The 23,942-nt window shown below is 45.0% G+C and overlaps 1 protein-coding gene across 1 annotated transcript in view; it reads left to right on the top strand.

The window, feature by feature from the left end:
* Positions 1-643: 643 nt before the first annotated feature.
* Positions 644-23,942, top strand: part of LOC143010194 (low-density lipoprotein receptor-related protein 8-like) — a 54,673-nt gene continuing 31,374 nt past the window's right edge. The window contains exons 1-3 of the mRNA XM_076162406.1: positions 644-850; positions 1,444-1,560; positions 21,943-22,065. Coding sequence (XP_076018521.1) covers positions 784-850; positions 1,444-1,560; positions 21,943-22,065 — 307 coding nt within the window. The 5' untranslated portion in view covers positions 644-783. The remainder of the gene's footprint in view (positions 851-1,443; positions 1,561-21,942; positions 22,066-23,942) is intronic.

Genomic DNA, 23,942 nt, shown 5'->3' on the forward strand with positions numbered 1-23,942 from the left:
TTTATCTGCAGAGGAGCGTAACCTCATTGTTCTCTGTGTACGGAGGAGGGACCAGGAGCTTCCATGTCGCTGCAATTACTAAGAAACTTCACCTCAGCATTATTTGCATATTGATGAGAATGACGTGACGTTAGTGCTTAAGGGAAATATAATAATGAGGTTGTTGAACAGGATAATGTCCTGTTCCTGTAGGAGAGGCTGGTGCAGACGCTCCAGGCAGGTGGAGGCCAGAATGTTGGATCTGCCTCACTGGAGCCACGGCGTGCAAATGAGACATCCTTCTTTTTTTCACTCCTCCATCCCATCAAATCGATCTTCTCTCTTTCTCTCTCTAAAGCGACATTTTCAGCCATGCAACTTTTACTGAACTAATCAAACGAATGGAGGGAAGAAATACATTTAAAAAATATTACATGTGATTATTTCTATTTCTATAATTTATTTCTTGGAGTTAGCTCATGTTGAATGTAAAATCTGCAAAAAAAAAGCACAATATTAACCTTTTAAAAATCCTGGATCGCCACTGGTAGGTTGAACACTTGTCCATCCTTTGCTGATCTACTTCTTTCTCTCTCTTCTATTTCTACTCTACTCTACTCTACTCTACTCTCCACCCACAGATCAGCGTTTCCTCCCAGGCAGCCAATGAGGATGGAGGATGGGGGCGGCGTTGGGGTCTTGGATAGCGGCGAAGGCAGCGGCGTCGCAGCGCTACGCGGGCATCTACGGGATCAGGGGCTTTTGTTTTGCGGACGTGAATGAGCTCCATCGCCTCCTCCAGACATGTGGACGGATTTACGGACGTCGCTACTTTTGCATTTGTTAGTCCTCACGCTTCATTCGGCGGAAGGTGAGTCCTCTTCCCTCCTCCTCCTCCTCCTCCCCCCCATCTGCGCGTCTAACTGCCTCCATCCATTCATTTTTACATTTTTACGCATTCAATTTGACGCTTGCGTGCGCGTCATACCAAGACATCAAAGCCCGATTGCACAATAACACTTTTTCCCCTGTCAATATTCCTCTTTAATTCGATGTAAACCATGTGAGTGTAGTAGATTAGCGGTTAGGGGGGAGTGAGGTGTCTGGCATGTGTTCCCCCGGCTGTGAGCGTCCATAACCTGCTGCAACAGAGAGCACTAGTAGCCCCCCGGACCGGAGCTTTGTCTCCATGTTATGGGGGGGGCTGATCCGCTAGACATGAGGCTCCCCGTTTCCCAGAACAGTTTTTAATTACGTCTAGATCAATAACAGAGAGCAAACGCAGCCGTGACGCTCCCTGCGCCTCAGCCAATTGACCCGAATGAATGCTGAATATCAATCAGGCATTCATTTGCAAATTCTACTCTCTAGCGCGTCCCGTCTCAGTGCGTCCCCGTGTTTTCTGATCCATCTGGACATTTGTCTCCCCCCCCCCCCTTATTGTTTGTTTGGTTCAATCTACAGCAACGGATGAGTGTGAGGACGGACAGTTCCAGTGTAACAACAAAAGGTGCATACCGACCATCTGGAGGTGCGACGACGATGACGACTGCTCAGACAACAGCGATGAAGAAAACTGTGGTAAGTGTGTGGAAATGAAGAGAACAAAGGTCCAGCAGAGACAAAAGGGGACAAATATGTGTTGTGCAAATATCAAAACAATTAGGAAAAGGTTTTTACAGCCGTATTAAGGCCATTTTGTAATTATAATAATAACAATTACCCCCCCCGTCCATAAAGGTCTTCATCAAATCCTCCCCCTTTACACACAAAACCTGCCAGACATGATGATGAATCTGCTTAAACACACTTCCGATCAATCCACAGTCCAGTTATAATAGATAAAAAAAAGCTGCTCCAACAGTAAAACGGCTTATTAGGTTCATATGGTTGATCTCATCAAAGTACCTGGAGCAGAGCCCATCAATGGCAGATAAACTAGTTTATTGTTGTGACTGTTTTTGGTTGAAAGCATTGAAACGTTTCCATCTGAATGAGATTCTTTCACACACGTTACGTTAAAAAGAAAAACACAACCACACGTTCCATCAAAACAATTGAAATCAATGAGACTGTAGCTGCGTTGAAAAGAAAGAAAACAATTTGATTCATTGTTCTCTTTTAAGGATTTAGAACTTGAGTCTTCTGTTCTCAAAACTGTAAACAAGCCAGGAGTTTGTGCTCGTTGTTGAAGTGGTACTTGAGTGTTTTTGTTTGCTCGGAGGTATCACTTGTTAAGAGACTTTATAGGACTCCTATCCACTTGTTTTCTAATTTGTCTCAGTGTTGTTGAGGATTATTGTAGAGAGAGCAAAGCTGTACATGGTCTACAAGACAAAGAGTTAAAAGCTCAAATCAAACGCCCTCATGTTTTGAGTGGGGATTAGGCATGTTTGGGTGCCCCGGAGGTCTGCGGTGTGTGTGTGGGAGTGTGTGTGTGTGGGGGGGCGGCATCATCCCTGTGCTGCTCCCCCTTATAGAAAGAGCCGGTCAAGCACATTTCTCTTTAAGTAGGTTGATTGGGTGGAAGCAATTTCCAATCACCTGCAGATTTGCAAAGCTTCTCCTTACCAACCCAGCGCCCTATATTCAGGAGACAGTTTACACTGAATCCATTGAAGTCATGCCAGCGCCCCAATCAAAGCTCTGTGTACTCGCCACGCATCTGTGTTCTTTTGTGTCTGGGTTAATTGTGGCTCCGGAGGCATTTCTGCACCAGCCTGTGTGTGCTTCCTCCTCCCTTTCCTCCTCCTCCTCATACTGCTCTGTTTGTGCTCCAGTGTCTCTCACACAGACGGACCTGTTGTACACAACTTGTGACTCAGATGTGTGTACGTGCGTTCGTGAGTCTGTGGGTGTTGCCATTGTTGTAGGGCGGTGTGTGCGTGTGTGTGTGTATACTTGTCCTCCGGCATGCCAAGGAAAGCAGGTCATTTGGAGCGTCTTTGCGCCTAACAGTCATATGTCACTGACACACACACACACACACACACACACACACACACACACACACACACACACACACACACACACACACACACACACACACACACACACACACACACACACACACACCTACCTTGATACTCTCAGGCTCGGTCTTTCCTATATGAACGACATGGGAGATTGTCAGGGACGTTTCATTACCCCCCCGTGACCTCTTCATCCTGCCGACACATTTCAGGTGCGAGTGTAAAGTGTTTCTCCTTAAAGGCTTTCATGCTGACGTCTGTGTCACCCAGCATTTGATGATTATGACAGTTCAGATCACATACATTCTGTGTGAGAGTAGCTATCACTCTGCACACTGTTATGCTGTGTGTACGTACGTAGGCGGGCTAACTGGGCTCGGTGCCGTCTCGGCTTAGGAATCCTTCTGTCTTTGATCAGAGGAACATGCAGCCTGATCTCAATTGCCCAACTTTTATCCTATTTCAGATTGTTTGAAAGTAAAGTGGCTTTTCTATTTGTGGTGGGAAGAAAGCAGAGGGCGAGTGAGAGTGAGAGCAGGAGCAGTGAAGTGTGCAACATATGCTGCGCAGGGGGAGAGAGAGCTTGCTGAGGATGAAGCCGGTGGAAAGAGCCGGTGCACAAATTACATTAGTCGCTTTATTTATTTTCTTTTTAAAATCAAATTTCTGGATGGTTGAACAATTTGATTAAGCCGGTGAAACCTGCGCCTGAATGCAACAGAGGATAGTTTCAAAATGCACGTGTGGTGTTTGTATGCAAACCTCACAGATCAGGTGTGAAGCACTATCATATCTATCCTGCACTGAGGAGACTCCGCCCCCCTTCGCCTGTAGCCCCACCCCCTCTCTCGCCACCCCGCTGAGTGCACTCCCATCTCTCCAGCCTCCCCACCATCCCCCATCTAACCAAACCCCCCCCCCCCCCCCCCCCATCCATTCTGGCCATTCTGCCGCCATATTCAAGCCATAAATTGACACGCATGAGTGCGCTCGTAAACGTGCGTGGACGCCGCGCGTGTATCGCACACGTCCACACACACACAAATGCAAGCAAGCGAGGCACAAACGAGGGCATGTCTGTGAATCCTGCCGTCGTGATTTGAAGGTTTCTTCCTTCAAGTTGTTGTTGAGGATGAGATGCTGTTGTTCTCTCTCTCTCTCCTCTTCTCAAACACAGACCGTGTTTCACCTGCGTTCCCGTCCGTCTATCTGCATACCTTCAAAGTCAAGCATGTCCGCTTGGATTTCTTCTGATTCACCGACGTGATAAAGCTCCTATTTCATCTGTTCTCATGAATTTATCATCAATACCTGCAGGGAGACATTCTACATTGACACATGAAGGCGCTCAGAGTTCTTTTGTTTCTCTCTCTCTTTCTGTGTGATGCAGCGATGCTTCCACCCCTTTATGTTCTCTTTACCTTATAAATCTACACAACTCATTCCGAGGCTTTTTGACAGGTTTAAAACTGCTGCTGTCGCTCCCCCTCACCTCCCGTAGTTATCGCTCATCTCTGCTATCCAAAGATTTTGAATGCACACAGTCTCTCCTGTTTCCGCTGCAGAGCCGGAGCTTCAGTTTTCCTCCCCCCATCATCATCATCATCATCATGCATCCCTGATCAATTCTCCTTCAAAACTCCATTGGAGGTCAAAACTTCTGAGGATCTGAAAATCATATTTGCATTAATGAAGTTCCCCCCTCCCTCCCGCTGTGAAAGGTACATTTTCTCCTCGTAAATTGGTTGGATAATCTAATAAGAGAGAGGTTTTAGCAGAAGGTCACACCAGGCACACTGACGGGAAAGTGGACGTTTGTTTTGTATTAGAAGTGAGAAATAAGAAGCTCAGCTCAGCTCTCCTCTCCTCTCCTCCATCTCCATCATCTCTATCATCTCCATCCACATTCCAATGAATAATCCGGCGGCGAGTCCCCGAGCAGGCCGCCCGCCAGTCTTCTCTCCGTAATGCGAGGTAACATGTTTTTCACAACGGTGGAAGTCGGTGGGATTGTCAAAGATGTGGAACGCTGAAGAAAGTGGGGTGAAAAAGAGTCATCTTGAGAGGGAGAGGGAAACACTCTGGAGGCTGCGCTCAGGGGGGTTGTGTTCCCATCAAATTCAACTCGGTAATCTTCACCGTGTTGACGGCTGTGTGCGGCGTGGAAAGGATTACGTTGTTATCTCGCCGTGCAGTGAGAAGTGTTGTTTATTGGGCCTGGGTTCTTCTAACTCTAAGTCTCTCTTGCTGTTCACATAGTCGGGGCCGGGGTTATCCAGTGTCTGAACGCAATCAGTGGTACACAACTGATGTAGAGTTAAAGAAACAGTTAACAAGCGTTTGGCGCCTCATTTCTTGATGCAAAGACACGGAGACATCGTTTGTAGAATGGGGACTTTGCTCCCAAGCTGCCTGAAGCGGCGGTCTGTAGGGTGGGTGGAGTGGGCGGGCTCACACAGAACCGGTTGCACGTTGGAAAGGTCACCATCTGATGAGTCGAGGATCCAGGCGGTGTGTGTTTCTAAAACGTAGCGCAATCACAAAGCCCAGGCTCGTCTCCACAGGAAAAGCGTTTACACTCGGGAGCCGATCACGACTGAGCGGCCTAACAGTGTTTACTCCTGACAGCTTTACAGCGCCGGACTGTTTATTCCAGAATGTCCAAACCGTTCTCGGTATTTGTTCGGCCAGGTGTAAAGAAATCGCTAAAATGCCGTCTGATGGAGTCTGCACACGCTTCCCCGTCCACATCAGCGGCAACGTTTTGTTTCCCGCTCGCTGCCTCGTCTGGCCCGCCGCCCCGCGTCTGTGCATCAAAGCCTGAGCCACCAAAGACATCATTAAGGCGTCTGCAGCTCTGATTGAGCTATTATCTGAGATTAGTGTGTCACAATGCAAACACCAAAGAGACGGAGTGAGAGATAGAGGAAGAGGATTAATGTACGGGTCTAAAATGGGCTCTGACCCTCCACCAACTACATCATTTACTTCATTTTCTTCTCCATTTGTTTGTCATTTGAGCGTAAACCCTGTTTTTAAGTCTCTCCTCAGTTCAAAAGATGACATTTAAGTATTGCTCTGTGGAAAACACATTATATTATAACATATTATAATATATTGTCACTGCACACAAAAAAGTACCATGAGAAGGAGAAACAGTTCAAACCAGAGTGCAAACAGTAATAAAGCAGTATGATGTTGTGGATGTATATGGACGTAACAATGTAAATATGGGGGGCAGAGTGTGTGTAGCCATGAAGGGAATAAAAGCTAAATATATGAAATCTTGAATATGTACAGCAGATGATGATATGTACAGTTAGATAAACAGCAATATAGATGTGAGAGTCTTCTGTTCTGTTGGCTTTTGTTTGTCTGTTGTTGCAAAATCTGCCCTCTAAGCTTCACGAGCCCCTCAGAGATGTTAATAGTGCCAAAGAGTTTTCTGCAGTTAAAAGAGATTTGCTGAGGTCCAACATCAGATGATGAGAGGAACCGCAGCGTCACAGCTACAGTGCGACTCTGGCAGTTTTTTATGCTCGTGATTCAGTTGTGGCTGTGAAATGAAGCGAGGTTGAAGATGAATAAGACACATGCTGGATTTTTTTTTTTTTTGGGAGGCTGACGAGAGAAGAAAGTCTGTGCGCTCCGTGAACCGCGACCTTCCAGCCCCGCCGGGCCATCCGTGCAGACAGCCTGACATTCCCCATCACCGTCACACACAAACAGACCCACGGCGAGGGAGACTTGATCCGCGCCGGCAGAATTACAGCCCTTTGCAACTTCTGACTCATTCCTTGACCTTTTCTGAAATTTGTCGCATTCAGGCGTTCTTGTAAACGTTTGCTGACAGCTACAGCGACGGGGACGTGTGCCTGTGTGAGCTCATTTAGTAGCATAAGTACACACGTCTGCCACAGCTCTAGCGGTAGTAAAGTGGCAATGATCCTTCAATGGCGACACAATGAAACATCACCTGTTGTCGTCCCCAGACACTAAAGAGGCAGCGGTCCCCCTCGTTTTTAGCCAACAAGTGACACATTACCAGCAACAAGAATGGTAAATGTTCTCACGCAGTCGGTCTCATGCTCGGCTGGCGAATGAAATGTGGCCACGCTTCACTTTAAAGAGGGAAGAGAAGCGTCAAAGTAAGCGTGGCCATCCATTCCATCAAAGAGGAAAAGAAAGCAACACGTTTAGTCACGAGTGTGTCATTTAATCCAAACGGCAATCGCATTGGGTTTTCATAATATTATGTCAGGGATGGTGGGCCGCCCGCTCGTCTCTCCCTGATGACCGGTTGATTGCGACGAGCAGCCTGTTTGTGTGTGTGATTGTGACAAACAAGGCCACATTATAGACTCATCAGGTCTGACAGGCGTTATGCTGAGTTCACCCGCCTCCACGTTTTCCGGGTGCGGCTTTGGGTTTCACATCAGCCGAGTGAAGTGGGGAGAAAAACGTTTGGCCGGCGTTTTGGAGGAGTACAATGGAATTGGCTACACTTATTTTTAATAGCGTCAGAAATCCAACTGAACAATGATACCATAGGGAGGAAGAGTAGGCGGTATTGTAGGTTTGAGTATTTGAGACTTTTGATGTTGACTTACCAGGTTGTTGTAGTGGAAGAATGATAGAATGGATCCCACATCCGTTTCATATCAAAGTGTAATGCAGTAGAAGGAGAAAGGCTTCTTTTACCCCAAAATTAGAATTTCAAAAGGGTCACATGCTGAATTCTATGTTTTCATATTTATTAAGGAGTCTATTTCAGAAACCGTTCTGATGCCTCCATACATTAAAATGCAACCCGCTGTTTCTCCTGCTTGCACCAGCATTGCAGCGAAAACATGGTGTCACTTTGTAGGTACTGTCTCTTTAAGAGTCCCCATTCTAAAGCGGCAGCTCTGTTGAATTCAAATGTGTAGCATGTTGATGTAAACAGAGATATACAGAAATAAAAGACACATTCATAACAAAGCCTATATGGCTGTTCAGAACCTGTGAGTCAGACTGAATATCTCTCTAAAAATTAGCAAAAACAATATTGCAGCCGCTGAAAATTAGCTTGTTGTTGTCAGTCTTTTGAAGCCTGCACACTTTTACAGTTGACACATGCGGAAATGCAAATTCTGACGGGTTTCTAAACATCTAGAGGCCAACGTTTTGTGCCGTGCATGGATGTGGAGCTCCTTCACTTATTGTTCTGATGCCAGATTTTGTTTAATAGCAGCATGAGGTGCTGCTAGAGAAGAAGAGAGTTACAGCGAACGAAGCAGAAACCAACAAAATGCCTGTGTAAGGCTGTTGTGAGCGGGCTAACGGATTCTCTGAGTTGAGCCTGACCTCTGTGCTCGTCGGGAGACATAATGTGATCAAAGCTCAGCAGCTAAACCCCGCCTAGAGGTAGATCTGTTTTAAAATGCATCTCACTCACACACACACACACACACACACACACACACACACACACACACACACACACACACACACACACACACACACACACACACACACACACACACACACACACACACACACACACACACACACACACACACACACACACACACACACACACACACACACACAGAGAGAGAGAACAAACGGTGGCTGTGTGTAGGTCTAACAGTGCGTGCTTGTTTCATTGTTTTGTTAATTGCGTACGTACACAATGACGTAATGTCTTCTGACGCGGGTCACTATAAAAAGAGGAGCAATAGGGTTCGGGAGGGGGGGGGGGCACGGGAGGAGGACCACAGCGGGAGGGGGGTGATCTTCTGATGCGGGGCTGAGGGGTGAGGGGTGGAGCGCTGGGATGAAAGCTGCTGCAGTGTCATTGATTTTAGAGTGGCTGTTTTGCAGGGTTAGGGTTGCAAATGCTGATCACACGTGGTGCCGTGGGTGAAGAGGGACAGGTGATTAAAAACACCTGTTGTAGTCTCTCCTTCAGAGAGGTCAAAGTGACACGCGCCGCCTGTACACCGTGTGTGTGTGTGTGTGTGTGTGTGTGTCTGAGATTGGGATTGTGTGTTTAGAGAGAGAGAGAGTGTGCAGAGACGCGTGCAGAACGAGACGGAGCAGGTTCCTCTGTTTTTGCTTTTATTTTGTGCTTTGCCACTATACATCTATATTTGGAATTAGAAACAGAAAAACAATTGATCACGCTGCATACAGAGGGTTTGGTTTTGTGGATTCCTTTTCTCTTAACTCTTCAAAATCCAACAGAAGTGTGTGATACTGCTGAATCACCCTCATCTCAGCCACACATCGGTGTTAGTTGCTGGCTTTATTTGATAATTTACAGCAATACCACTAATGGGACTCCAGGCATGTATTTTATCCGCACCTTTATCTTGATCTGTGCTAGAATTTTCTCATTAGGATTTGAGTAAAAAAGTATCTCCGTTCATATCTGCCTCGAAATGTAATACACTTTTTTTTGTAATAAATTCCACATAAAATTTCATCAAAATCTCTCTGAGGCCTTTGAGATCATATCCTGCTGAAAACAGGCAGATAAACGTGGGTGAAGGCTCAATATCAATGGTGGAAGTAATAAGAGGAGATGAAGTGAGCTTGTACCGCTTCGAAGCTAACGCCGGGTTTGAACGAAGACGAGCAGAGGAGCTTTAAAGGAGCCTTAGCCAACGGCACAACATCTGCTCGTGCTGTCAAACACACACACAGACACACACACAGAGCTGGCACACACTGCACTCCAAGGTTTCCTGCTCTACTTCCAATTTTCTGCCTTTAACTCTAATTTGTGCCAACTCTGGCTTCTGTAATTGTTGCCATTTTCATCACAACGTTTAGGAATATGAAATTGAATCAAATGTAGGAGATCGGATCGAATGAGCTACATGGGCTGGTAAAGTCATAATGTGGGGCAATGTTACACACTGATAGTGGTTCCTGTTCCCTGCACACACACACACACACACACACACACACACACACACACACACACACACACAGGGTTGCCTTCTCTGTAGCAGGTGCCTTCAGAGGAGAAAGTAAATAATGAAACGATCTGATGTTCCATAATTGATTTCTGATGTCATTCTTGTTTATTTGCACAACAAATCTGAAATCATTGGATCAATTTTCACCTAAATAGGCTTTGGACAAGTATCATGGGTGTAAATTTGATTTGGTTTGTTTAGGATTACTTCAAATCTCAATGGAGGAGTTTTGTTTAAGGGGGATTCATTATTATTTGTATCATTGTTCCCCAAAATTCACAGATTATTGATTTTAACATTTCAGATAGATGCAGTTGGATCACCACCTTCAAAATCAATGCCTCACAATACATCTGTCCTCTGCTGCTGTCATAACAAATTGACATGTTCAGACCTTTGAGTAAAGAAGAGACTGGAACTTGCAGGCGGTGGATACAGAGCTCAAGCTAATGTTCTGTTTCAGAGCCTTAGATCAACCCTGTGAACCCCATGAACGCTGCCGCAATTCATGTCATAAGCCAAGATCCATTACTTCTTGGTGCCCATGCAGCAGAAACCTGTATTTTGCATATCGTACCACGGCCTACTTCTCCAATCTAGGCACCGCATGTATTACAAGAGCGTGGAAATAGAAGCAAGAATGCCCCAGAAAAAAACGTCATTAAATTGCCTCTCGCGACAGAAAGCTGTGATCGCTACTGAGAGAACACATTTCACAGGTTTGAGCTGCAGAGATGTCACAACGCAGTTATCCACGTGTGAGTTTGCTGTTGTGTTGCTTGTATCGCTCCTTGTTACCTGACCAATGATGTCAAACGTGTTGGTAACAAACAGGATTTCTCAATTAGTCGCACCCCATTCATTTCTAAACCACTTCGTTTTGTGGCCCGGTGTTGTGAATTAAACTCCACCGCTGTGATTCCTCAACACATCAAGGCTTCCCTTCACTTCTTCCTTCTTCTATGGAGCGAGGGCTGAATAGAAAAGCTGGTAATAATAAACGTGCTGCGCTTTTAATAGAACCATCTGAGTGTTACATGCATGAAAGCGATGCCTCAGAGGGTGTGTGTGTGTGTGTGTGTGTGTGTGTGTGTGTGTGTGTGTGTGTGTGTGTGTGTGTGTGTGTGTGTGTGTGTGTGTGTGTGTGTGTGTGTGTGTGTGTGTGTGTGTGTGTGTGTGTGTGTGTGTGTGTGTGTGTGTGTGTGTGTGTGTGTCTCCTCACAGCGTTTTTGTAAAACCTGCTCACATCTTGCGTTGTGAAAAACCTGAAATCACTGACATGTTACAAGTCGGCTCTTTCTCTCTCTCGTCTTCACGTAGAAAGAAAGGACACGTGATCGACTAAGAGACAACATGATATCCATGAGAAACCCGTCTGTGTTTTACGTCTCCACATTCCTGCAGTTTCTAGAAGACGAGGACACGTTTGCTGAGTTTTTGCTGTACCATATTTGTGAGAAACTCAAAAAGTGTCTCCATCGGTTTATGCTTACATGATGACCTTTCCCCTGATTGGTGTGTTGTGATGCACGTCCACACACACACACACACACACACACACACACACACACACACACACACACACACACACACACACACACACACACACACTGTCTGGGGGAGAGCTCAGTGTGTTGTGACAGTGACTGGAGGCGGCTGCTGCCTTCTGTTTAATTCTTGGATTTAACCATGAATAATTTAGAGCGTTAACAACTCCAGGTCATCTTCTTCCTCCTCCTCTATGTGAGCTCGCAGCCTTGAGCAGCCAGACCTCACGTAACCCTCGTGACCCTCACGGTGTAACAAACGTGACCGTCCCCCCGGCTACAAGGTGCTGATGCACTGTTTAACTTTGCTTTGTAGCTGTGTGTGTGTGTGTGCAACTCGGGTGGTGAGTTCTAAGCCTTTAGTCACAGTTTGAGTAATCAGGTTTCTCTGCGGGTGTTTGCTGGTCCACAACTCTTCCACAGGCCAATTTAGTACAAGTTTACAATTTACTCCTCGTCTCTTGCGGTCTACTTTCTCTCTCACGCATGCTAGAGCCGGAGTGAGATGATGATTGATGTGTGTGTAACTCTCTGGTTATGCTCAAAGACAAACAGCAGCTGGGACAGAGATGTGACTGAACTCCAGTGTCTTGTTGTGAGGAGCAGCTTTGTCTGTACGGAGAAACGCAGTGACCTGTCGAAGTCGTCTAGATGCTGTAGGCTGTGAGGGTCTTTCTGTTCAAATCCGTCTCCAGCCATTATGCTTCACACTCTCGCCTCAGTTAAGTGACACCATTCAAGGTTACGTTGGGTTTGCGGCCAACCCGTCGTTTAAGTGATCACAGGTTCAGCCTCAGAGCCACGAGCCTGCAGTGCACACAGGCTACAGAGCCAGCAGTGGACCGGAGCGAGGGCACTGAAATGCGGCACCTCTTCCTCGGTTTTGTATGAATTTGGCCTTTATAGTTGCAATTTCAAGCTTCATAACCCTAACTATAACTTCTTACAAATGCAGGTCGAAAATGTCCTTTTAGATTCTCTCACCAGTGGAAAGTCACACACACACACACACACACACAGAATTCAACCAAAGCCTCCATACAACATCCCACAAAAACAAATACATTAAAAGTGACATAAACAACAATACAGCTCCTTCATAATCTAAATCTCCTGTCCTGTCTCCTGTAGCTCTACCTTGTTTGGGTCCGTATGACAAAATCAGTCTTCTCTCATGTTTGAACAGTTGTCAGATGTGTTACTTTTGATGTTGCACCTTTTGTCTGTGCTCAGTTGTGTCTTAAGCTCCAGCAGCATAAGAATAAGAAGCACAAGAGATATTGTTTGTGTAATTCTACCACTTCAGCTATTATTTCATTTCAGAACTCGTGATGTCTGGACCCGACAAAAACCCCCGAGACAACGTCGTTCCCTCCACAAATGCATTGTTAAACCACCGAGCTGGGCATTGTGTGTTTGCAGGAGTAGCAAAGTGGCTCTTTGCAGGAGACAGAAGAAGAGGCGAGATGCGTGTCTTTGTGCAGCGTAATCTCCCAATTCCCATTATAGTCCCTCAGTTGGAAGGCAGCGGCTGTAATCCAGTGTGACGTACATTTCCATACAGAGGGGAGGCTGCAGTGTAGCTTCGATGCGTTTGACTGTGCGAGACTGCGCGGGCGTATTTGAACGTTTAGTCTTCAATTGCAAACTTAGTATGCATAATGGAAAACCACTCAAACGTAACAAGAATAGACGTCTACATGCCCCGAGCCTTTTACAATTCATCTTAAATTCCTTGTTGCCCTTTGAAACAAGCATATAATGAGATACTTGGTTTTTACCCACATGGCCTTTTAGTAGCGGATCTGTGCACTTAGTGTTCTAAATACGGAGGAAACAACTCAAATTGTTCCTGATTCATTAGGAGTGTCATTACATCTTTTTATATAGTATGAGCTCGTGTCGTTCTCCTCTTTTTCCTGCTCTGTCACCGTAGCAGGAGTTATGGATTGCGCCTTCCCAGCTGTCAGAAATGATTGATGCTGTTTGGACTTGGTGATGTAATTACTTCTGACAGATAGATAATGATGGTTAAAAAGAGGGCAGTCTGTGTCTCCTGTGCTCAGCCGTATAGAATCTGAGAGAAGATAGTCAAAGCGACGGGCTAAAGCGCTATGGGATCCTCCTCCATGGAAATCCATTTATCTGATCACTCAGCAGCACAGAATTAAATTTCAGAGTTGTGTTGTTTTTTTTCTCTCGCTTCGCTGGAAAAGAGGGTTAAAAGGCTTTTAGTCTTGTTTAGCTCCGTCTTAGATTGATGGCTGGTAAGGAACAGATGCATTTGCGCTTGCATTCGAAAGTGTGTGTGTGTGGTTATGTGGACATCGATCTTATATATTAGATAATCTCCTGTGAGACTTGGGAGATGTTTGTTGCGTCCCTGAGAATTGCCCTTCATGGTCTTTCCTCTTGCCCTTTATTCTCCTTATAGGTTGCCTGATGAATGCAGCAGGCACAGGAAACACAATTCCAATTTAGGCTGCACTGGACTTCAGGGGAATAGTGTTTAAAAATGCCACTGGTGCTGTTTTAGTGGCTGAGAGTAATGCTCTGCTTGTGCGTTGAGGTTTAAGGTGTTTGTAAGATAAAGATTGTGTGGTCTCGACCTTCCCTTAAACTTTAAAACTCACTGAGGTAAAGTTTTGTCTGTGGTATTCAGGCTGCTGTGGGTAAAACACAGAGATGACCTCAAGACCCAGGAACACTTAGTATAAAACACACTAGCGGCTTGCCAACTCTGCAGAGACTCTTAGAGAGGATCTTTGGATCTTTGGTGTCTCAGCTGATGCAGAGTCTGCAGACTGCGGTGTTAAAAGGCAAAGAGGAAGGAGCATCTGGATGCTGTGTTGATTTAGATGAAGATCCACTGAGGCATGGATGAGAGGTTCCAGAGGGAAGAGTGGCACAAAGGTATCAGCTGTTTGGCTCAAGGTCCTGTCCCAAAAATCAGTGTCTCTGAGAGTATGAGACTAAAATAGGCCGTTAAATGAACATAAGAACACGTGAATGTGTAGAATATGTGCCCTTTGTATTTGTTATCCCTCCTCCCACCGCTGCTCACTGCTCACTTCTCTGCCCCAATGCTTTTGTTTCAATCCAGGCAGGAGTTTCTCAATGACTCGTTGCGCTCTTGTGGTTTCTTCGTCAAATTTGCTCCTATTTTCAAAAGCACAACTGTTCGTGCAGCCAAATGAATGAATCCCGTTCAGTGTTTGAACCAAGGCAGTACATTTATCCTGAAAACCTGATTATGTAAAGTGGTGTTCAAAGTCTTACATCACGGATGCTTTATATACTTGCATCTCAAATTTTGTAGATTTTAGAATGAATTAAATTCCCGTATGATGTAATCCAATTTCCCTTCCATTCTTTTTTAACCCTTTTCAAAACAGATATTGACTCTGTGGTTTCCTGTTCTTTCTCTAACTATTTGCATACTCATACATAATTCATGAAATCCAGTGAATGTAAACTTTGACTCTGCAGAGGAAGCGGTAAATAGAAGAGTCGGATAAATGTGAATGCAGTGGAGTAGTAAGTCCAATATTTCCCTGAGGTGAGAAGAAGGAGCGCCGAATGAAAATGTCACGTCTAAAAATAATACTTAAGAACAGAGGTTGGGTAAATGGACTTTGGCAGATATAGTTATGCTGTTTAGTCCCTCTGTGTGGTATATTTTTGTGTTGTTTATTAAATGATACAATGTGTCTGTGGCTTCTTCTCTTCATGACCTGCGGGGGTTTGATCGCGCTCCCAGCTCGTTCATTAACATGCAGCTTGAAAATCACGCAGCGAGCACCCGTTCAGCCACATCTGTTTACACGTGTGTGCAAATGACTTCACTTTATTATAATAGGGGCTGCATACGGAATATAGGTCAGGTTTTCGAGTGAAAGTTCAGATATTGGAGCCAAGTTGCATCACTGCTGCTACACTTTAGAATGAGCATAGAAGAAGATGCTGTAGCAGACTCAACATGGATGTAATTCACCCAAACATGTCGGTTCTATAGGTTATACACAAACTGTTATGGGTTAGGAAGCTCCTGGTGTTATATTACCCTCATGCTGCCCACAGTAAATGTTTACTCTCCCCGTTTAAGAGAGCGTAGCGTAGTTATGGTAACGGAAGCATTTTGTATTGAAGTGGATCTTGTGACTTTTGACACTTTGTGACTTGATCCCAGCGACTCCTACAATATGATGGGATACAGCTTATATTAGAATCTGGATTGTATCCTCTGAATCACAATATTTGTTCCTATTATCATCTCCACAGGAATCCGAACCCAAAAGGTCCCCTTATTGTTTTACAACCAAACTGATCCATTCTGAGAGCCAAACCAAGCCAAAGCCAGATTTTGGGGTGAGCGGGGCGCGGTTGCAGAGCTCTAGTGTGGCCATCTTATACATTCAGGTCACATCATCAGCTCAGTAAAGTATAGAAGCGCCGTAAAATTCAAGTTACGTCGTCAAGATGCAAGTCACAGAGAATCTCATTCCTGTCTGCCTCTGCCATATTCATTTTAAACACCGGTCAGCATGTTTCTTTGGCCTGTTCTGTGTGTCTTGTATGGTATATATTAATATATAACAGTATTATTTTATATGCTGTGTGTGTGTACAAAATGCATATGGCTGTAGACCAACTGTGTTTTGTTCCTTTAATCCCAGCACACAGAAATATAACAGAAGGTCAGACACATGGAGGAGGCATCATGTGGTGAAAGGCGTGTGTGTGTGTGTGTGTGTGTGTGTGTTTGCTGAATGTCGCAGTGATATTTTTGGTATAGGTGATACGTCGGTTCTCTGCGGGGGTGCAGGGTCTTCTTTTACAACATAGATACACACACTGTACAGCACAAACAAACAATAAACTCCACAACACATTAAACACACACACCTACACACATCAAGTAATATTCTTATTTTTCTCTCGGTTGATTCCTCCTCTGCTGACCCTTGTGGACTCTTACTGGCAGCCTCTAGCTGTGTGTGCACATCCTAAGATAATACTTCCACATCCTCTACAAGCTGCTGGAGCTGACAGAGGGGTTCTGCTTCATGTTTCCCATCAGTTCATCTCAACATGTTCTCCTTCACTGTCTCCCCATCAGTAAATTGCTTTTATGTTGTCCGAGTATCCGCTGTGTCCTCGCCGCTTCACATGTTGTTGAGCAGTGAGGAGCTGTGACTTCATTCAATCTCCTTGTCCTTGTTGTGTGTATGTTTCCTCAAAGTGCAGGTGTTTGGGTTCACAATGCCGTGTGTGTGTCTCTCTCCAAGTCTCTGCTTCTGTGCTGCGGTGCTCATAAGAAGCAGCAGTTGAAGGACCCATGCAGTTCTGCTGAGCCTCCCTGTCGGCACCTGTCAGTCCAAAAATATCACCAAACTATTTTTTATCATATTTTAATAATAGACATTTTGGGTCAATTTTCTCTCTTTTCCACGTTCCAGGCCTCCTAACTGGAACTGCCCTGGTTCTCTCTCAGATATGCCATTTCACTGCTGTGTGTGTGTGTGTGTGTGTGTGTGTGTGTGTGTGTGTGTGTGTGTGTGTGTGTGTGTGTGTGTGTGTGTGTGTGTGTGTGTGTGTGTGTGTGTGTGTGTGTGTGTGTGTGTGTGTGTGTGTGTGTGTGTGTGTGTGTGTGTGTGTGTGTGTGTGTGTGTGTGCGCGCGTGTGTGTGCGTGCGTGCTCAATATAAGCAAAAAGAAGGCAGCTGTCACTTTAGCGTAGCATAAGAAATTAGCATAAAAGCATGAAAACAGCTGGACAAATGGAGACCTGTCCTAAATGTCGATGTGACGGCGTGTTTCTCTTCCCACTCAGACTCACCCCGGCACAGCCACCTGTACCGCTGTCTGAGATTATTCTGTTACGCTCCAGGCTTCAAGGCAAATCTCTAAACCTTCTTCAGCATAAATCAGTCAGATTGCCTTGGGGGAACTGTGGGGGCTCCGCTCTGGGAGACTGTGGAGGCTCTTCCTCAGTCAGGAGGTGCTGCTGTCAGCGTGACCCAGCAGGGGGAGAGAAGAGAGGAAATGTGCCTTTTTGTAAGACAGAGAGCTATAATTAGCAGAGATCTGTGTCTTTGATCACAGCACAAGGTCAGAAGAAGAGCCGTGCAGTGAACAGCACAAGTAGCTTCTTTAACCATAGATCTCACAGTAAAGGATGAGTCAATGTTTTATTTATACCCTAGTATGAATATTAATTATTGATTATAGTGTATGCTCCAAAGTATAATGACGTGTGGTTCAATGATGATCCAAGACGGTGTTTCAAAGGGATTATATATTTATATTTTAGTGGAATATATTGTATATAAAATGTGATATAAAGACTGAATTAATTGTTACTCCCCTAATGAATGGGAGGGGCCGTTGCATAGTAACAGGCTCAAACTCTCAGCCTGTCAAATGAAGCCTGGAATGGGGTCTGGGCTGGTCTTTGCTATTTTGATCAGTTGTTCAATATATCTGAAATTAATGCACATCCACTGGGAAATCTTGGCAATACTTGGAGAGCGAGAGAGAGAGAGGGGGAGAGAGAGGGAGAGTATTACTTACGTCTCATTTGGCGTGCGTGTCTGTGGTGAGAGATCTGTGAGTTGTTGATCGATAGTCCATCAACTCCTGCTCAGTTACACTCCAGCCCCCTGTGGCTCTCTGGTGTTTGGATGGGACATAAAACAAAGGGCATTTTCTTTAGCATTACTACAGGAAGTCCTCATTTGTGTAACACGCACACACACACACACACAGACGTCTATTAAAGCTGAGACTTTACATTCCTTTGCTAATTTGATGTTTCCTTTTGGCTCCTACACCAGACGGTACTGTATAAAGTATGGATCTAACCATATGCGGCGAGCTCATTAACACACTGATTCTCTGTGGCTTTTCCATGGTTCAGCCCTCACGGCGACGGCTCAGTAACGGGGCATGGTGTGCTGATTAACGTGAGGGAAGCTTTACGAACCAGCGCTATGTTGCAATCTCCTCCAGTGACTTACAAAGAGGGAAGATCTCTAACCTCAAAATATCCCAACTAAGTTCCATAATAACCTGCAAAACCTATTTCATGAATAACTTACCCTCAAAATCTTGCTGAATTTAGCATTTGGTCACAATATCCCATAAATATTTGGAAGGTTTAGTCATTTGCATGCTGGTTTGGCCGCCGACACGACGCATTTTGCTTCCTGCTTCGACAACATTCACACGCTCCACTCTGAGCTTAATGAGGCCATTTGTCTTCAGGGACTCAGGAGAATCTGCTTATCACTGCATTACCTATTAAGCTTTGCATGGCCTCTAAATGGAAAGAGCTGTCATAAATAGCCCTCCAGGCAAAGAAAGTTTCCTCAAGTGTGTGTGTGGGTGTGTGTGTATGTCTGTGTGCCTGAATATCAATTTCAATGATTGAAGGCTCTCTCTTCCTTTGTGCTTGGAGATCATGAAAGAATGGGTGGACTCAGGTTTCAACCTTATGCATTAAAAATGTAGAGGATTTTTAGAGTGGAAACTGAACTTTAAAGTGTTTTTAAATGCCCGCCTCTTCCAGCTACAAGAGCATTACAGGAGAGCCTAATGGGACATAGGTGGGCTTTACCTTCTAGATCCTCTCCCCATCCACCCAGGTGACTAAGTGGAGAGAACAGAGACCCCCTAAACTACCAGGGATTGAACCAACAGGGTCTTAGCTGTGCCATGGAGCTTGGTGCAGAGGAACCTGTCACTCAGAGTTACAAGTCCTCTTTACTCCCCGTGTGTAATCGTCTTACTGGGTGTAAGTTTTTTATTAAAAGCTCAATCTTAACTTGAAGTAACAGCAAATCAATACATCAGTCTGCTCTACACATTGATATGAAAGATGAGAGAGAAAAGAAAGATGAGAGGGAGTAAATTCACGAAAAGGGCTGTCAGCTTCATCCTCAGGAGGGAAGAGGAGAAGAGTCCCTGTGGGGTTTGTCAGAGCGTTGGGACTCCTTTACACTGTACCTCCTCCAGGAGCCATAACATGGCTGAGTGAACTTCCTAGTGCGGCCTTCATTTAGTCTGTGTCACATCCCATTTGTACCGCTCACAATAGGTGAAACACACTAACCTCAATTCCCTCTCTTCTGTTTTGTAGGTGAGGAACTCTCTGTCTCTGTAACTTAGTCAAATTAATGACGTGTGTGTGTGTGTGTGTGTATTAGCATATATACAGTAAGCAGAACATGATGAACAACCTCTGCCATCTACTGTACCATTACTTGCCTTTGACACACTTTCCATTAAGATTCCATAAAGCATTATAACTGCGTATGTCACTATCCATCTCTGCTGCTATTACTCACTTCTACTTTCTGACTAAAGGGCTTACTGTCTTCTCATCCTCCCGTCACTTTTCCCCTCAGCCCCCCCCTCCCCACCTCCCCGTGAGCTTACCATTTTAAAACCTCCCCTAATTAAAAAGGAAAGTCATTCCAAGCAGATGGCTTGAGCCGGCTTGGGTAATTATTGCCAAGTGAACCGTGGCCCCTGTAGACCCACGCTGAAATGAATAGCGAGCTCGGTTTCCGTCGGCAAAGAGGCTAAAGCGTGAAGAGAAGAGCGGCCTAACTTGGTACATCTGATCTGCAGAGGCCACAGAGCGGATAAACCTAGACTTAACCTTTATATGTCAGTCAGCCACCAATTCTCAGTCGGGCTCAGTTTCATCCGGGTCGTCTCTTCCTTTATCTGCACTTTGACAAAGAGACCGACGGCCGATTACATGCCCAAATGAAGGAATCAGGGAATTGAGTCGTACAAGGTGATTTCTTAAAGTCTGGAGCCGCCTGAATACATATTATGTGTGCCGTTGGCCACACTGGCAGTGGGCGTGGCCATAGGATTCACAGGCTTTTGGCCAGTTAGAATGTGGGAGTCAAACATTGGGACACTGACTGATGAATGCAGTATGAGCAAGCTAATGATGATTCAGATGGAAAGGAATAACAGATTTGTTTGGAAAGGTAAAAAAAGAGACTTGAGGCCACAGGAAGGAACTTAATGTGCTTTATCTTAGGTTGTATAGGTGAGAGTTTCTAATGAATCCAATGTGCTAAGCCTGTTTTGTTGTGTTATACCTGCTGACAATAAAGGAGTGATAAAGTGATTTTGAAACACGTGCACATGTTTGTAATACAGAATCAACATCACTTCTGATTGTACACACCAGAGGGGAGGGTTTGGTTAAAATGATGACACTACCTTTGTTAACTCCATGATCATCCGTCTTCACCTTTAACAAAGGGCAACTTTGCACTTCTCTAATTAGAACAGAAGTGGCACTTAAGCCGCACTCAGGAAAACCCACGCGTTTTGTGTGATTGAAGAAGAATAACAATCAAAGTGTTTATTTTCTGGCGAAGACAAACTCAGTCAGAGGCCCAGGGTTGAGGGAAATGCGAGTGCGGAGTGGGAGAGAGAGCGAGATGTGTGATTAAAGGAACAAAGGGAGGGAGGAGATGGAAAGTCGGAGTGAAGAGTGAATGTTTGCTGTCGTGTGCAGCGTAATGGGGTCAATTTATTCTTATTCTTATTCTTATTCAAGTGAAGACACCCCTGTTCTTCCATGGAATAAAAGAGAGTTTGAGAAAGTGTGTTCAGAACACAGGAGGATCTATCAGTTCACAGCTCCAGAGTCGGGAGGGGCCAAAAACGGGAGAGCTTAACTGCATGAGACCGAGATCCAACGATGTACTGGACCGTGCTGCAGCTCAGAGTAATAGACTGAGGAAATGAAATGACTGTGGCCTCTGCCTGTTTTTGGGCTCTCATGCCAATATCGCAGCTTGCTTGTGTGTGTGGGTGTGTGTGTGTGTGTGGGTAAATGTGCCTCTTTGAGCGTAGCAGGTTGGTAAGCTTTGGTAAGACCTGTGATAACCTCTGGGAAGCTGTAGAAGTTATGTTGTCATAACTGGAATAGGTTTTTGATGGTGTTTTCAAGTCTGTGCACATTTCTCTCTCTCACACACACACACACACACACACGTTTATCTTTCCTTTGCATTGCTGTCTTGTTAGTTTCTGTAGTAAATAAAGTGTGTAAGGAAACGTTTAACCCCCCTGAGGATGCAGTGTTCAGGCTCCACCTCACTGCTCTGCATTGGTAAACCTGAGGGAGAGAGAGAGTTTTTGTAAAGAAGCAGATGGAGGAGGTGAGGCAGCACGATTTAAAAGAGCCAGAAAAGGACTTTTGGAGATAATTAATAGTGAGTGATATCAGCAGACGGCATCAGAGAGGGTTAGTGTGCAATACGACCGGCCTGATCTCCTGTGATGAGTTGGATGATGGCTGCGATTCAAATAAACGTGATTTAAATGTGCAATTTCACCACAGAGATGAAAGCCAAAAAGCTTTCCCCCCTCTTGTGTTAATGTATCTTTTTTAACTCACCACTCTTTACTCTCTGTTTACTGCTCCGGTCTCTCTGAGCAGCCAGGAAAACGTGCACCCCCGCCGAGTTTGCCTGTCTGAACGGTCAGTGCGTACCGGGGCGTTGGCGCTGCGACGGCGAACCCGAATGTCCCGACGGCTCTGACGAGGCAGAGGAGACCTGCAGTAAGTGAAACACTCAAACCCTCGACTTGTTATCCTCGCCTATGTGTCTGACGAGAAATTATAGACAATACTCCGGGAAAGAAGACGCACACTAAGTAACTCATCCCTCCACACACACACACACACACACACACACACACACACACACACACACACACACAGTACCTCTCGACTGCTCTGTGTCTCCAGGAACTCCACAGCCTTCATGTATTTCCACTCTTTTCAGAATCTTTTCCTCTATTGCCTGCAGCTTTCCATGTTATGCGGCTCCCTTTCCCTTTCCATCCACACACAGTATCCCAAGAGCTTTCTCCACAATCTTATTCACATCCTTAAAAGTGAGAAAAAAAGGTTCGGGGGACAACATTTAAGGATAATCTGACAGCCCAGGAGAGTGTGTGTCTGTTCTGCAGGGATGGTTAACACTCAGACCTGATGTCTATATTCCTTAATGGGCTGTCAGGAGTTTGTTCCATTCTGCATTTTCTATACCTGCTGTCCTGCAGTCATCAGCCATGCAGAAGTCACAGTATAGAAGCAGTGTGTGTGTTTTCTTATTCTGCCACTCAACATTCAGGGATATAAAATACAATGAAACCAAATTCTCTCCCTCTCTCTCTTCTGTTTGGGGGATTTGAAGTCTGCTGCCACCTCCTTATCTCTGAATCCTCTCCTCTTTTAATGTACAGTTTTGCTTTTATCTTGGCATTGTAGTCTCTGAGAATCTCTCTGGGATGTATCGCTTCAGATCTCCTTCTTTGCACTAAAAAGCTGTGGCAGACTAATTACCTTGCCATTTAGGAACGTGCTGTTATGTCTCTTTTCTTCCGTCGTAGCAGACAGGATTTAATTTGACTTCCCCTAGAACCTGGATTCAGGTTTGTAATTTCCCTTGTTAGCTCCACTCAAGCGAGAGTTCATCCATTTCTCCTCCAACCCCAGCATTCCGTTTCGCCTACGCACTTCAACATTCAATGCAAGAAGGGTCTCGATTACCTCCCTGCCAAGCTGTTAGAGAGCTGAGGATCTCTGTCTGGCTCACTTTTAGTTTGTGCCAGGCTATCTCACCCACACACAACCCGATGGGGTCTTGGCAAGTTGATGTTTCCACAACCGAGTAGGGACTGGAGCGTGGGAGGCTTCAGACAGTTTCATGTTGTTTTCTCTCCTTTTAAAATGCTAATTCCTGCACCTCCCGTGGTTGCTCCAGATATTAGATTGAGTAAAAGGAAAATACAGGGAAAGTATGAAATGCTTTGCCCGACGTTATTTGTTTAATATGGTGTTCATCCAAGAAAGAGTCTAATTGATTGTAGTACAAACGGATATTACTGCTCTCCTAGTCTTTAGATGAGTACTTTACTTTATTACAGGAGGTAGTTGAATCTATTGAGTAAAGTTTAAAATGAAGAAAAGGCCCTTGGTAGTACGTTCAATCTGGTTTTGTTTCGTTTTATTGGTTGTAGACTTGTCTCCTGGTTCAGTGAATAATGTAGCAGTCGAGCTAGCTTCAAATGTCATCCCTCAGAAAGTAGAGGAACATAAAGGAGCCTCTGGAGGATAACAAGTTCATATTGGAAATCCAATTAAAGATAAATGAAGGAAGGATTCATCTTTTGGCGACGGAATACAGAGATGGAAATCTTGGCACAGAAGAAAGTAATTAATATGGAAATCTGTCATGTATCCACATAGTGTTGTAAAGTCAATTCTGCAGAATGCCGACAGCTACGATGCTGCTGGGGTCCTCTTTACTTTCTGTCTTGTGGAATGTTGCTGTAGTTTCCATCCTCGCTGGCTGAATGGATTTCCCCTCTGCTGTGTGAAAAATGTGTCAGCATGTGTGTGTGTGTGTGTTAGTGTGTGTGTGTGAGGAT

Source organism: Genypterus blacodes, unplaced genomic scaffold (genome assembly GCF_046128005.1).
Source record: "Genypterus blacodes isolate CSIRO-AG114 ecotype Tasmania unplaced genomic scaffold, CSIRO-AGI_Gbla_v1 ptg000120l_1, whole genome shotgun sequence".
NCBI classification, from domain to species: Eukaryota; Metazoa; Chordata; class Actinopteri; order Ophidiiformes; family Ophidiidae; genus Genypterus; species Genypterus blacodes.